The 13,333-nt window shown below is 39.1% G+C and overlaps 1 protein-coding gene across 2 annotated transcripts; it reads left to right on the forward strand.

Moving 5' to 3' along the window:
- Positions 1–706: 706 nt before the first annotated feature.
- LOC136268162 (serine/threonine-protein phosphatase 2A 55 kDa regulatory subunit B alpha isoform-like) lies at positions 707–13,330 on the forward strand. Of its 2 annotated transcripts, none has more exons than XM_066063416.1 (8): positions 707–910; positions 1,167–1,232; positions 1,407–1,510; positions 1,570–1,744; positions 4,892–5,182; positions 5,960–6,124; positions 10,857–11,161; positions 11,215–11,241. In XM_066063416.1, exons 1-8 carry the CDS (start codon positions 901–903, stop codon positions 11,224–11,226), a joined length of 1,128 nt encoding a protein of 375 aa, XP_065919488.1. In that variant the 5' UTR covers positions 707–900; the 3' UTR covers positions 11,227–11,241. The 2 variants fall into 2 exon arrangements, with proteins under 2 accessions (XP_065919488.1, XP_065919487.1); XM_066063415.1 differs by lacking the exon at positions 11,215–11,241 and adding an exon at positions 12,868–13,330 and having other exon boundaries at positions 710–910; positions 10,857–11,118.
- The last annotated feature ends 3 nt before the right edge of the window (positions 13,331–13,333 follow it).

A 13,333-nucleotide genomic window follows, 5' to 3' on the forward strand; every position in this document is an offset into this window, starting at 1 on the left:
AATAATGTAAAATTCAGGTTGCTAAGGAAAACAGTTAATTAATGCTCAACTTTTGCCTACTAGCTACACGTCAAGTGGCACTGGTCAGATTGCAGCCTGAACCTGAATTGAAAGACTTATGTTAGTATTAATTAGCATGTTTAAGCGGGCATTAATAAACAGACTGAGATGGCTGCATTTGACATCTGCTAGCTAGATCAATACTGTAACTGTAGCTATATAGTAGTACATTTTTAAAGTTTAGCATAATTATGTTATGTCAGCCGGCAGTCGACCACTAACTGAAGGCTTCCTTGCATAATGATGGTGCTTGCTAGCTCTATATATCCTCTTCACACTGTATTAATGTCGCACCACCCTTGGGCTTAATCTCTTATTAATTATTTTTTACTTCCCCGGGGTATCCGGTACCCCTTGCCACCACCAGCACTAGATGTTGAAGTGCTAGCCAAAAGAAAGACTAAAAGCCACCCTTGGGCTTAATCTCGCCCTCAGATCTTGTGGTTTGGGCGAGACTAACTTGGGCTCACTAGTACTACTAAATGTAGCGCAAGGCTATGTGTGACACGGTGCACGTGACTGTCAACTGAGTTGAGAGTCTACCACAGCAACACTCAAGAAGACGTTTCGATTTCCGTTTTGGGAAACCTCAAACAATATAAAACTATTTTATCGGTCAAAAGTTCATGCCCACGCCTTCTTCCTAAAAATGCAAGCATTATTGTAACCTTCGCCCCCGTAGTAAAATGGAGTCTTGTAAAGTTTTAGTATAATTGATCCGATTCAAACAAGACAATCGTTGGGTCTTCGGTGAAGTCGTATCGCACATGCTTTAGAAACATCATTTATGTTGTATTCGTCAGCTGAACGAAGAGATTGCAGACTGTAGGAGAGATTTAAATGGCGACCAGTAAGCCGCTGTGTAAAGGCTCTTTGCATTACCTTTTGATCGTTTATTATGTTCTACGTGTGTAAGGTAGTGTTGTTTTACTGTTCGGTATAGTGTTGAATGCAACAAGGTGGTCATTAAGAAGTTACATTGTATGGTGGTCTATTTTTAGAGAAGCAGATTTTAATGGGCGTATTACCAGTGTAGGCTAGGGAACTGTAGTGTTTCGTATGTGTGTATGTTACGTTCTGTTATTAAATGGCTGTTGGTGCTGCAGGCGGTGGCCAAATACCATGGGTGTTCTCACAGGTGAAGGGCACCATTGAAGAAGAGGTAGCAGAAGGTAAGAAGATTACCTACAAATTCTTGTGTTAATTTGCATCAGCAGAATCGTGTACTAATTTGCCATCTATGTACATTGATTGCATTCTTAGAATTAAATTTGCACTTCAAGCAAATTCATTGCTGACTTAAAAGCTGATTTTTAAATTGGTTCCATTCATATCTTTCATGGTAGCTGACATAATTTCAACTGTGGAATTCAACCACGATGGAGAATATCTTGCTACTGGTGATAAAGGTGGACGAGTGGTCATTTTTCAAAGGGGTGGTCTTCCTGTGGTATGTATTAGTGAACTGGTCCATAAAACATTTTGTTTTATGTGTGTTTTGTCCCATAGAAACCATCTGTGGGTGTCCCACCTGTGTTCCGTTGTGATTATAACGTCTACAGCACTTTTCAGTCACACGAGCCGGAATTTGATTACCTTAAGAGCTTGGAGATTGAAGAAAAAATAAATAAAATAAGATGGATTAAGAAAACTGGGATGTCCTTGTTCTTGTTAACAACCAATGGTGAGTTATTGTAGAAATTGTCACTTTAAAGTTTAATATCCTTCAGTGAAAAAAAAATTAGAAGTTTTATCACAGTGTAAGATTCCCTCCAAAATGTGTTTTAAATGGTTTGTCAGCAGTCACCTGAGCAACTAAAATATTTGACCACTAAATAGTGTGATGTTATGTAACGGATTAATATAGAGGATACTCAGGGAAACAGTGTCAATTATGTACAGACTTGTGTAAACTTGGAGTTCTTGTGGGGAAAGATACTAATCTTATTAGGTGGTATAGGGTGCAATTTGCTCTTTTATTGCTCAATGGAATTCGTGTAGTCCTCATGAATAATATTAGAGGTGCAGTCATTCCCACTGAAGTGAAACTCAAGAATGTGTGTATATATGTGGTGTGTGAGTGTTGTGTGTTATGTAGAGTACATGTATCCTGTGTAGTTTAGCGTGTAGCATGGTTACAGCACTAGGTTGCAGGTCCGTCATTATGCATCGTGCCCAGTGCTGTTGTTGTTTCCTTGAGCAAAAGAAACTTTATTTATATTGCTCCAGTCCACCCAGCCATATTAATTTATTCCAACACATACCAAGTGGGGCCCACACCTTCACATGTGAGAGTTGTGTACACTCACTACACTGCAACTGAAGGCTTTACACAGCATTTGAAGGCTTTGTGTGTGTGCATTGTGTGAGCCTTGGTTACTAGTCCTACCCCAGGAGGATTTGCCTGTGCTGACTCATAGCACCTGAGTAGTGTACAGGTGTCCCAGTGCTGGTTCACTGGCTAGGCGTGACTGTGCCATCACAGTAGCGAAAGGCTCTCTGTGTGTGTGCATGCATCCTTGACACAAGCACGCACGTACTTAGCCCAAAATCAAGATTTTTTTCATTGTATATCAAGAAAACATTCACCCCTCATTACTTTGACAGTATGTTTGATTAAAGGCTTCCCATAACCAGCCACCATGTCTGTGGTGTATATATATATATATATATATATATATATAGTAGTATTTGTTAGCATTGCTTTCCAAATGGATGCATGCAGTGTGTGTAGCCCCTTATATGCACAAAACTTATATACTAGAGTGTAATGCTAAAACTGATTATGTGAAAATAGCTGCTATTCCATAGTAATTGTCATGTTGGCCATGCTGTGTATAATATTGTTGGAGTCTTTGTTTTCTGGATGTGCAAATCTGATGCCAACTGGGCTCAGTATCTGGGGCAGACTAGTGATGTAGGCCTTTCTGTATTATTGTTAAACAAATGCTGGAACCCATGAGCTTTACACAAATAATGCTTACTAGAAATGGAAGTCGTATATTACAAGCCTTCATTGTTATGTCACAGCCCCTTGGAGTCCATCCTTACTACAACAGTACATTCAGCTAGCCATATTGTAAACAGACAGTTTATTTGATACCACAACATCTCAATTCCTAGCATTTTACTGTTGTCCACGACTGTAAATTTGTTACTTTTGGTATGTTGGTATTGTTGGCCTCATATGCTGATATCATGGTTGGCCTCACATGCCGGTATCATGGTTGGCCTCATATGCCGGTATCATGGTTGGCCTCATATGCCGGTATCATGGTTGGCCTCATATGCTGGTATCGTGGTTGGCCTCATATGCTGGTATCGTGGTTGGCCTCATATGCTGGTATCTTGGTTGGCCTCATATGCTGGTATCATGGTTGGCCTCATATGCTGGTATCATGGTTGGCCTCATATGCTGGTATCATGGTTGGCCTCATATGCTGGTATCATGGTTGGCCTCATATGCTGGTATCATGGTTGGCCTCATATGCTGGTATCATGGTTGGCCTCATATGCTGGTATCATGGTTGGCCTCATATGCTGGTATCATGGTTGGCCTCATATGCTGGTATCATGGTTGGCCTCATATGCTGGTATCATGGTTGGCCTCATATGCTGGTATCATGGTTGGCCTCATATGCTGGTATCATGGTTGGCCTCATATGCTGGTATCATAGTTGGCCGTATAGTAGAGTGGCTTTGTTAATACTTCGTTGTGACTAAATATGGGTATATAATCCAGAGCTCTAATTGTAGTCTAATTATGGGTCCCACACTCGAATCCATTCTAATCCTGGTAGGTGTTATTGTACCTATACTATATGTGTAGTTTTATTGGCAAGATTTACTGTGTATTTGGGGATTTTGCTAGTGAACTATTCTAGCCTGATCTCTACATGGTGAATACTGTGTATGTACAAATTTTCATATAATTTTTGCAGATTTCACAGTTGCTTGGCTGTCCACAAAACTTTCATCTTGAAAAGTATCAAGATCACTTTTCCCTATATGCTATGTAATAGGTGTAAGTAAAAAATGACGGATCCACAAAATAGAATTGAATATTTTTTTTGTTAATCATGTTCCAAAATTTGTACATATATAGTATAGTGGTAAACTGCACTTTAACATTAGTGACAGTTTTATTTTGATGGATACACCAAATTTCACCATATCTGACATGAAAATTTTCAAGCCACATATATACATGACATGTTATATCTTGAGGACAGTTGTCGTCTCATGGGAAGCTCGTAATGTTATTTTAGTTGTGTTATGTCATACTAAATAGAAAATACATTGTTCTTTATAAAGGATATTGTGTTTTCTAGTTTGTTGAAATGAAAACTATGTGATAATTACATACCACGAATATATCTCTAAAATAGTATGCCTTATAATGATGGTCTTTATTTGGAATATATTGTTAGGGTGTGTTGGTACAGGGTTTTACTAATTTGTAACCTTTGCTGTTGATTTCCTCCAAACTTGTGAGCCTGCTTACTAAGATCACCTGTCTAAACTAGCTTAACTTTATTTGTGTATGCCATATTTTTCAGGTTGCTTGCAAAACGTAAAAACAAAATGTAATCACGTGTACATTTCACATGAGCATTTAAACTAAATTTCTGATGATATTTTAGCCTACATATATTGATTATCTTACAGTACATCAGGTTTTGCTTTGTAAGTATAAATTTTAGTTTAATGAGCAAACCTCTTCAAATTGCAAATTTTGCAGACTTGAACCTCGTTCATATATCAAGATTTGGCCACAACAATTAAATTTTGTTAAAACCTGTTTACATCAGAAATGGTGTTTTCTAAACAGATAAGACGATAAAGCTATGGAAGATCATGGAGAGGTATCCAATGTACAGTGGGTTTAACCTACGTGATGATGAAGGCCGTCCATTGGATAACACTGAAGTAGTTAGATTAAAGGTTCCCAAAGTGAACACGGACAAGCTTACGACTGAGGCCACACCAAGAAGGCTCTATGCCAATGCCCACACATACCACATTAACTCAATTTCAGTCAACAGTGATGACTGTACATTTCTGTCTGCCGATGATCTAAGAATTAATCTCTGGCATCTGGAGACGACGGATCAAAGTTTTAGTATCCTCTGTTACCATATTGTGTACTTTATTGTTGTGCATGTGTGTGTGTCAGATCTGTATAGCATTAAATAAACAGTTCAGTAGTTCTACCTTAGTAGCACATCTGCCATAAATGCTGTCACTCAACAATTTCACATAGCTGTTTGTCACTTGGTAGAAACTGGTGTTGTCATTTCAAATGTCATGGTTATTGGAGTCCACATTTGTGTGACCTTTGCAAGGAACATCTTGACTGATTTGTAGCATAATGGGGGCATGCAGTGTAATTAGCTATAAGCTCCTGATGATGGTAACACAATGGTTTGTATTTCTGCTGATCATGTAAGCTTTGTCAGAGTATAATTCCATGCTTGACTTTAAACATGCTAGAGGGCGTAGTTCTTGTTAGATAGCTAATTGATGTACGTGTGAAATGAACTTCAATGTTCTATTGGCTATTCCCTTCAATTTCACTTTTCCATTGTTGACAATACAGCCACAGCTGATGAAACATCATTGTTTCTTCCAATGGTGAAAAGTCTTTATAGCATTTCTAATTCAGCTAATATGAAGGATACATGTGAGTGCACTGAGTATTGCATAAGTGGCCAAGGCTTTGCTATGTGTGTGTGTGCGTGTGCGTGTGCGTGTGTTAGCAAAAGGCAAAATGATTTGCTAAGAGATTTCCCACTGTTTCCATGTCATATCTCCCTATGCAACTTCAATGACTTGTAAGGTCAATGTGTCGTGACCACTGTCTCACAACAAGCTTTGTTTCCTTAACATCATTCTCCAGACATTGTTGACATCAAGCCTGCCAATATGGAAGAACTTACGGAGGTGATTACAGCGGCAGAATTCCATCCAATCAACTGCAATGAGTTTGTGTACAGCAGCAGCAAAGGTTCCATCCGTTTGTGCGACATGCGAGCTAAAGCTTTGTGTGATGAGCACGCAAAGAGTGAGTTGAGTGTTTTGTCTTTTAATGTATGATGGGAAACTTTGGGAGACACCTCAAGTTGAAGAAAGTTTATTTTTATTTTTACATGATTGGTCAAAAAATGTGATAATTGAATATTATGGTAAAGGCTTGGAAGGTATTTAGATGTTGGGTGTATTGTTGAACTGTCAAATTCTCCAGCTAAATTTTCCCACCATACAGTGACACTGCTGATATGTAGCTTTAGTGGTAGCACATTTGGTGTATCTCAAGTTATTCTTTGTAAACACATCTAAATTTTAGCAGGTTTAGTGACTTGTTGAATTTTGGTAAGTTCATAGAATGACACTGGTGTGTGTGCGTGAAGCTGCATAGTCATGTGGTTAGAACGTCGGGCTGGTAATTAAAAGGTTCCAGGTTCGATGCCTGGTGATGCCAATTTGGTGTTGCTGTTTCCTTGAGCAAGACACTTTACTCACATTGCTCCAGTCTACCCAGCTGTATAATGGGGACCTGGTGTCAACTGGGGAAGTGAATGTCAATTATCTGTGTCTTGCCCAACTGTCTTGCTTGTTGGGGTAGTTGTGAACTTCAGGTTCTATGACATCTCTTTGTGAGGCGGCGAGGCCTGGACATCCTGTGGGTTAATAGGAGGATTTGTCTGCACAAGATTCAAGTGCCTGTGTGTTGCAAAGGCATCCCAGTGTTGGTTCGCTGGCTGCAACTGTGTTTTGCACGGCTGTTGTTGGCTTTGCTTTGTGCGTAGTGTGTGTGTGTGTGTGTGTGTGTGTGTGTGTGTGTGTGTGTGTGTGTGTGTGTGTGTGTGTGTGTGTGTGTGTGTGTGTGTGTAGTGTGTGTAGTGTGTGTGCACTGTGCAATAATATATCTTAATTACAACTGGAGGGATGTGTGTTTGAGGAGGTGTTGTGAAATGTGGTTTGAATGGAACTTGCTAGACTTCATAAAGTTAACTCACTCTGCCATTGTTGCTGTTGTTAAGCGTGTTACCACATCTCATCTAGTACTGCTGTCCAGAGTTCATAAAGTTATGATGCAATAGACTGTATTCCAAATGATGTCGCAAAATAAAATGGCCGCAGCTATTTGGAGTATTTTAACAATTTTGAGTGAGAGTTCCAATGGGCTTTAAAAGATTCAAATCACTATTCAATCCTGGAAGATGATGTTGACCTAGGTACAGTTATAAGGGTATAAAATCTATTCTCTTAGAATTTTTCAGCTGGTTTTCAAAGTTTAGAAGAAATACTATTGTTTCTTTGCTGTAATAACCAAACCTGGTAGTTTCGCCTCGATATCTTGTTTGTTAACCTTAACTTTTGAAATCTTGATCGCCATTGGTCATAATACTCGAAAATATAAGAGTCCCCCAAATAGAAAATCCGTGTGGAATACGGTCTATAGACCGTATTCCAAATGACGTCACACGAATTTTCTATTTGGGGGATTCTTATATTTTCGAGTATTATCACCAATAGCGATCGAGATTTTGAAGATTGATATAGAGGCTAACAAACAAGATATCGAGGTGAAATTATCAGGTTTGGTTATTACAGCAAAGAAACAATAGTATTTCTTCTAGACTTTGAAAACCAGCTGAAAATTTCTAACCCGGTGTTAGAAAATAGATTTTATACCCTTATAACTGTACCTGTTAGTTTTAGGTCAATATCTTCTTCCAGGATTGAATAGTGATTTGAATCTTATTAAGCCCCATTGGAACTCTCACTCGAAAATGTTAGAATACCCCAAATAGCCACAGCCATTTTATTTCACGACGATGAAGCATTTCAGTAAAACGCTGGGTTCTCTAGGATATCACTTTAACACTTTGAGGGTTGATGTAACTCCAATGGGTTGCTTATTGAAGCCACCCTACAACAATCTTTGTAGCTTAGTACACAGAATAGGCTGAGTAGAGCCTGACCAACATATTGCATCATAACTTCATGATTAGGATACTCTCACCCTATAATATAATGGACTCAACACAAAACTCAATTTGACCTTTATTACAGCCCATATTTGGTGGTGTGTGGTTATGTTTTGTTGTATAATAGAATATGGGTGTGGCACATCTTGAAGACTGGGCAGGCTGACTATAATACGCATCTCAAACAGTGTGATTAGGCTTAACCTGGCTTTACAAGTTGATGATTATTCAATTCTCCTTAATCCCATCACAAGTCAACAGTACTTAAGACTCTTGGCTATCACATGGACCTGATATTGACTATAAAAGTGCTAGAGGGTGTGATGGTTCTTAGTGTATACTAGGCCTGTAGATCATGTTGTTGCTTGTATAATAGCCCAAGAGTTGGTGTTGTTACAATTAAGTGGTTGCTATGCATTTTCCTTTCACCGCTGAATTTTCCGGCGGACCATACAGTCTGCTACAAATTACGCTATACAAGCTTAACTGTACACTATACTACTTAGTTGCCATACCTCTTAGTTACCATACCTCTTAGTTACCTCTTAGTTACCATACCTCTTAGTTACCTCTTAGTTACCATACCTCTTAGTTACCATACCTCTAAGTAATCGCTATAGACTAAGGACCTCGGCTAGGTTGTTTTTATTTACGTAAAAAAGCCGCTAAGCATAAGTAGTCAGTTACAAAGAAGGTTACTACAGGTAAGTATTACAGTCCATACAACTATTCTAAATAGTCTCCTTCCTGAGTGATTTTTTCTTCGGCTGGTTTCTTCGAGATTTATCCCAAATCTTGTATCACGCATGCATATACGCACACAAGCGAATCACGCCACATTTCTGAAAAACAGCTGACGGTGATCCTTGGCTGTCTTAGCCTATCAATAACAATCCAGTGGACAATGTGACTATCAACTCGAGGATGCATGATAGTCGTCTTTTCTAACAAGAAAAACTTTGCAGTATTATGTAACAAGCCCGCAATAGTACATGAAGGATCCGGTTATCCCAGAAACGGGACCTCTGTGGGAGTGCGTGTTTCAGGTAAGCGCATCGTACTATGAAATGCATGATAGAAGTGGAAGCGCATTAGAATTGTAGTTGAAGTGCCTTTTATAGTGTCAAACTGGATAAATCCGGTTGAAGCGGTGAAAGGGGTTAAAGTACACCACCTCCAAACAAATTTTACTTGATCAATTTCTTTGTACTGTGGTTTGGGTCTGTTGCCATCTGGGTTATGGTGTCTAGGAACACGCACACATCACACACACACCCACACTACACACTACACACACTACACACAAAGGGTATTATTCAAGATAGACTACTCCTACTTGATATTACAGCCACTACAAAGTCCAGGATGATCTTACTGTGTCACTATTACAATGAATTACATTAGACCTCATCAACAATGTATACTATATCATAAGCCTCTACAAATTTATTGATAAATCACTTCATAGCAACTTTTGATGCTATTACCCACATCATGCACTAAGATCTCAGTCTGCATATTAAGCATTGTAGTACTAGTTGCTATGGAACTAACTCATACAGTCAGCTAAGCCCATTTTATGCATAGTGTAGCATGCGTCTGCACACTCACATATGTGCGTGCATGTGAGTGGGTGGTTTCTCTTATTAGACAACTAGTTGTCAGCAGAATGTACAGTACATTATCCTTATGTAATTTACCATGTATGGTGATATGGCATGAAATGTGCTTCATTGATAATCGTAGTTCTTATGAGGGAAGGTGTGAAATTGGTAGTGTCTTTACTAACAGCTGTTTAGTGACATCACAAAATTATCATGTACGCAATGAATAGTACTAAAAACTTGTATACTACAAATACCTCACATACTTACTGTTTGATTACTCATTAAGATCACATGATCCTTTTGTTGTTAGCCCACAATCTGTCATCAAAGAAACAAAATAATGGTCTATGGAGCTTGATGTGTTTTTGTATTAGTTATAGCATTGCTGTGGTAGTCTTGTGTAGCCAGATCACTCAGTGGAGGGGCTTGCTGATTAGAGATTATAAGTGTCCGCGCTGGTATACTTCTAATGGACCAGTTGTGACAGCACCTCTATCAGTATCTTAGGTGTGTAGGTAATGTGTTTATAAAAGTGTGAATAATTTTGTGGAACGAAGAAACCAGCATGCAATGGTGAATCCTTATGTGTGCTCCTGTCACCACTGGCATATTGGAAGTGTATCAGATCATTAGTCGTCTGGCTATGCGAGACTATTCCTGTGAGTGCTATATAAAAACATGCCAAAGAGTAGGTGAGGGACAAATATAGCATGAGACAAATCTGAGTGATAGCTATATTTTGTCTCAACACCACTGTGAGTGCTGCATTTTTTGTGCAGCACGAGCAAGGGAAACTTCAACGTCAATTACTATGTGAGTAAAAACATGTGTGAAACTAACTTACCAAGTAGCCCTTAAATCACCCATCTTGTTCCGGATAACCATCAGATCTCCCTCCAATGATCCCTTTCTCCTGGAGTATGGAGTGTTTTTCTCTAGCTGGGTATGGCTGATAAGTAGCTAGTGTTTGAGTACTCTATGCAAATGTAAATAGTTCATGTCAATTGCAGCATTGATGTGTACTCCATACCAAATGATGTATGATGATAAAATGTAACTTAGTAAATTACTTGACGATACCTTCAACCGCTAATTGCCTCTCAAATTATGTACCTTAGAATAACAGGAAATTGGAACTTACTAATTCATGTGTTAATTAGTTACTAACTCAAACATTTGTTCTCTCTTTTGACAGTTTTTGATGAGCCTGAGGATCCTAGCAATCGTTCATTCTTCTCCGAGATCATAGCCTCTATCTCAGACGTCAAGTTCAGCCACAGTGGTCGCTACATGTTATCACGTGACTACCTCACAGTGAAGGTTTGGGACATTAACATGGAGTCCAAACCTGTTGAGACGTATCCAGTACATGAGCACTTAAGAAGTCGATTGTGTTCACTCTATGAGAACGACAGCATCTTTGATAAGTTTGAGTGTGGCTGGAATGGAACAGATTCGTATCCTTTGAAATTGTATTTTGTCACAGTCAATCTTTTTGTGGTACGTTACACATGCTACAGTGAAATCTCATTTAGTGGCCACCTCATTAATAGGTCACCTTGTGATGGTGGCCATTTCCAGCAAGTCCAAAGGATTACAAAGGTCACCTCATTAATAAGGCCAGTGGCCAGGACCAAACCGGTAAAATAAACATAATATTCCCTCTATAATGAGACCAAGTGAGCAGACAGTCAAAATTGCAAAATTTGCCATTTCTAAGTGCCTAATTTAGCTGCCAAAAGCTACTATAATTCTGGCAGTAACTCTTACCAGCCATCGTACCTCAAGAAATGATTACTGCTATAAATTCTACTATGTAATAGTTGTAACACAGGCATTTGGGCTTTGCCTGATATGCATGTCCTCGGGCAGTTGGGCATACATATCAGGCAAAGCCCGAATGCCCCGTGTTACGGCTAATATGTAACACATGCTAGGCTGATAGCCTGTACAGGGCGATCAATCACCCAAGCCAATACGAGTGCAGCCACTGGATGTATTATATATGCATACCTAAAATTTTTGATTATGGGTCAGCAGCTAGTACGTTCTGGTTACGTTTGGTTATGATAAACGGACATATCCTAGAGATATCACAGAGAATTTCAATTACGCGAGTTTAATGTTTTAATCAGTACTATTGAATTGTTTATGGAAAAACTACGCAGTTCACTAGAGGCCTAGACAGGTAAGCTTGCTTGTAGAGTGGTTACTCTGTGCAGAGTGGTAGCTTCGTGATGGGGGGCGTGTTCGTATTCGAAAACGTGCGGAAGCGATTGATGAATAAGCTATAGCACTAGTTCTCACCTTAGCCCAACGTTTTTCAACTCGTAGGAGGGCGAAGATAACAAAATGCTCTCTGTATGAGTGGTTTTCATGGCAAAATCCAAGTCGTGCATCCTAATCATGTGAGTATTAATCAATCCCCACAATCGATTTCGGCATCCACATCTATATAATCACTGCCAAGTTGTAGCCCAGTCTACATTTCGTATGTAGCCCGGCTAGCTGGGCTACATACGAAATGTAGCTTGGGTGGTTCCTTTGATCTGAGGTGTGAAAGTGTTACATATAGTGTTATTGTGTCAGTTGTAAATTCCTGTTAGCCAGGTGTTGAATAAGGCCAATTTTATGGCCACATTAATGAGGTTTTCAGTAATAGGGCCACTTATCATGGGTCCCAAAAATGTCTGTATTAATGAGGTTTCACCTAAATATTCATTGAGAATAATTGGAAAGTTTACATACAAAGTTGAGTGGTGGTAAATATAATAAATTCCGTGCCACAATGAATACAAAGTGAAATGAATTATATAAAAGTGACAAAAGGCAACTAAATGTTCCCTATTACTGAGGCTGATCACATGTTGTCATTGCACATCTAACATTCTCAGCTCCTAACATCATAACTAGTTGTATGGTGCTAGCTATTATATAGTCATTCCAACTCACTTCAAATTTCTCTAGTGAATATAGTAATATCAACATCCAAGGATTTTTTCTCCTTTCCCCACCTTTTCAAACACACTTTCTGTAACAACTTTAAACAGGCTGTAGGACCAGGTGTCCTACAAACCTTCAGCACTTGTGCTATAAAGCCTTAATAAATAAATAAAAATCCACTCTTTGTTGTAGGGTTGTTTGATGTATGACCGACTCCTGTGGTGTTCTAGATACCTTAAGCAGTTTCCTTAACTATGTGATAGTGATGTCATCACAGGTTCATACAATAACTTCTTCAGAATTTTTGACCGTGACAACAAGCACCAATTCTGTTACGAGGCATCGCGGGACATGGCACAGCTGGGGCAGATACTCCACCACAAGATTGTCACGAGTGAGACCAACCGGAGACGGCGGAACGAGGTCTGTGTCGACAACTTGGACTACAACCGTAAAATTTTGCATGCAGTATGGCATCCTGGGGACAATATCTTAGCCATCGCAGCAACAAATAATTTATACCTGTTCCACGAACAACAGCACCACACCCAACACTCCTAGTTGCGTACGTCACACACTAGATAACAACTTTTTGTGAATTATTATTTCTATATGTGCTTATAATAATTATAGTTGCTTAAAGTGCTTCTTATTTAATTTATTCTAATAGTTGAGTATAATAGTTGTACAATTTTTAATGGTGATTCAAATTGTTGGAAAATCAAACAC

This window comes from Dysidea avara, chromosome 10 (assembly GCF_963678975.1).
Source record: "Dysidea avara chromosome 10, odDysAvar1.4, whole genome shotgun sequence".
Taxonomy (NCBI): domain Eukaryota; kingdom Metazoa; phylum Porifera; class Demospongiae; order Dictyoceratida; family Dysideidae; genus Dysidea; species Dysidea avara.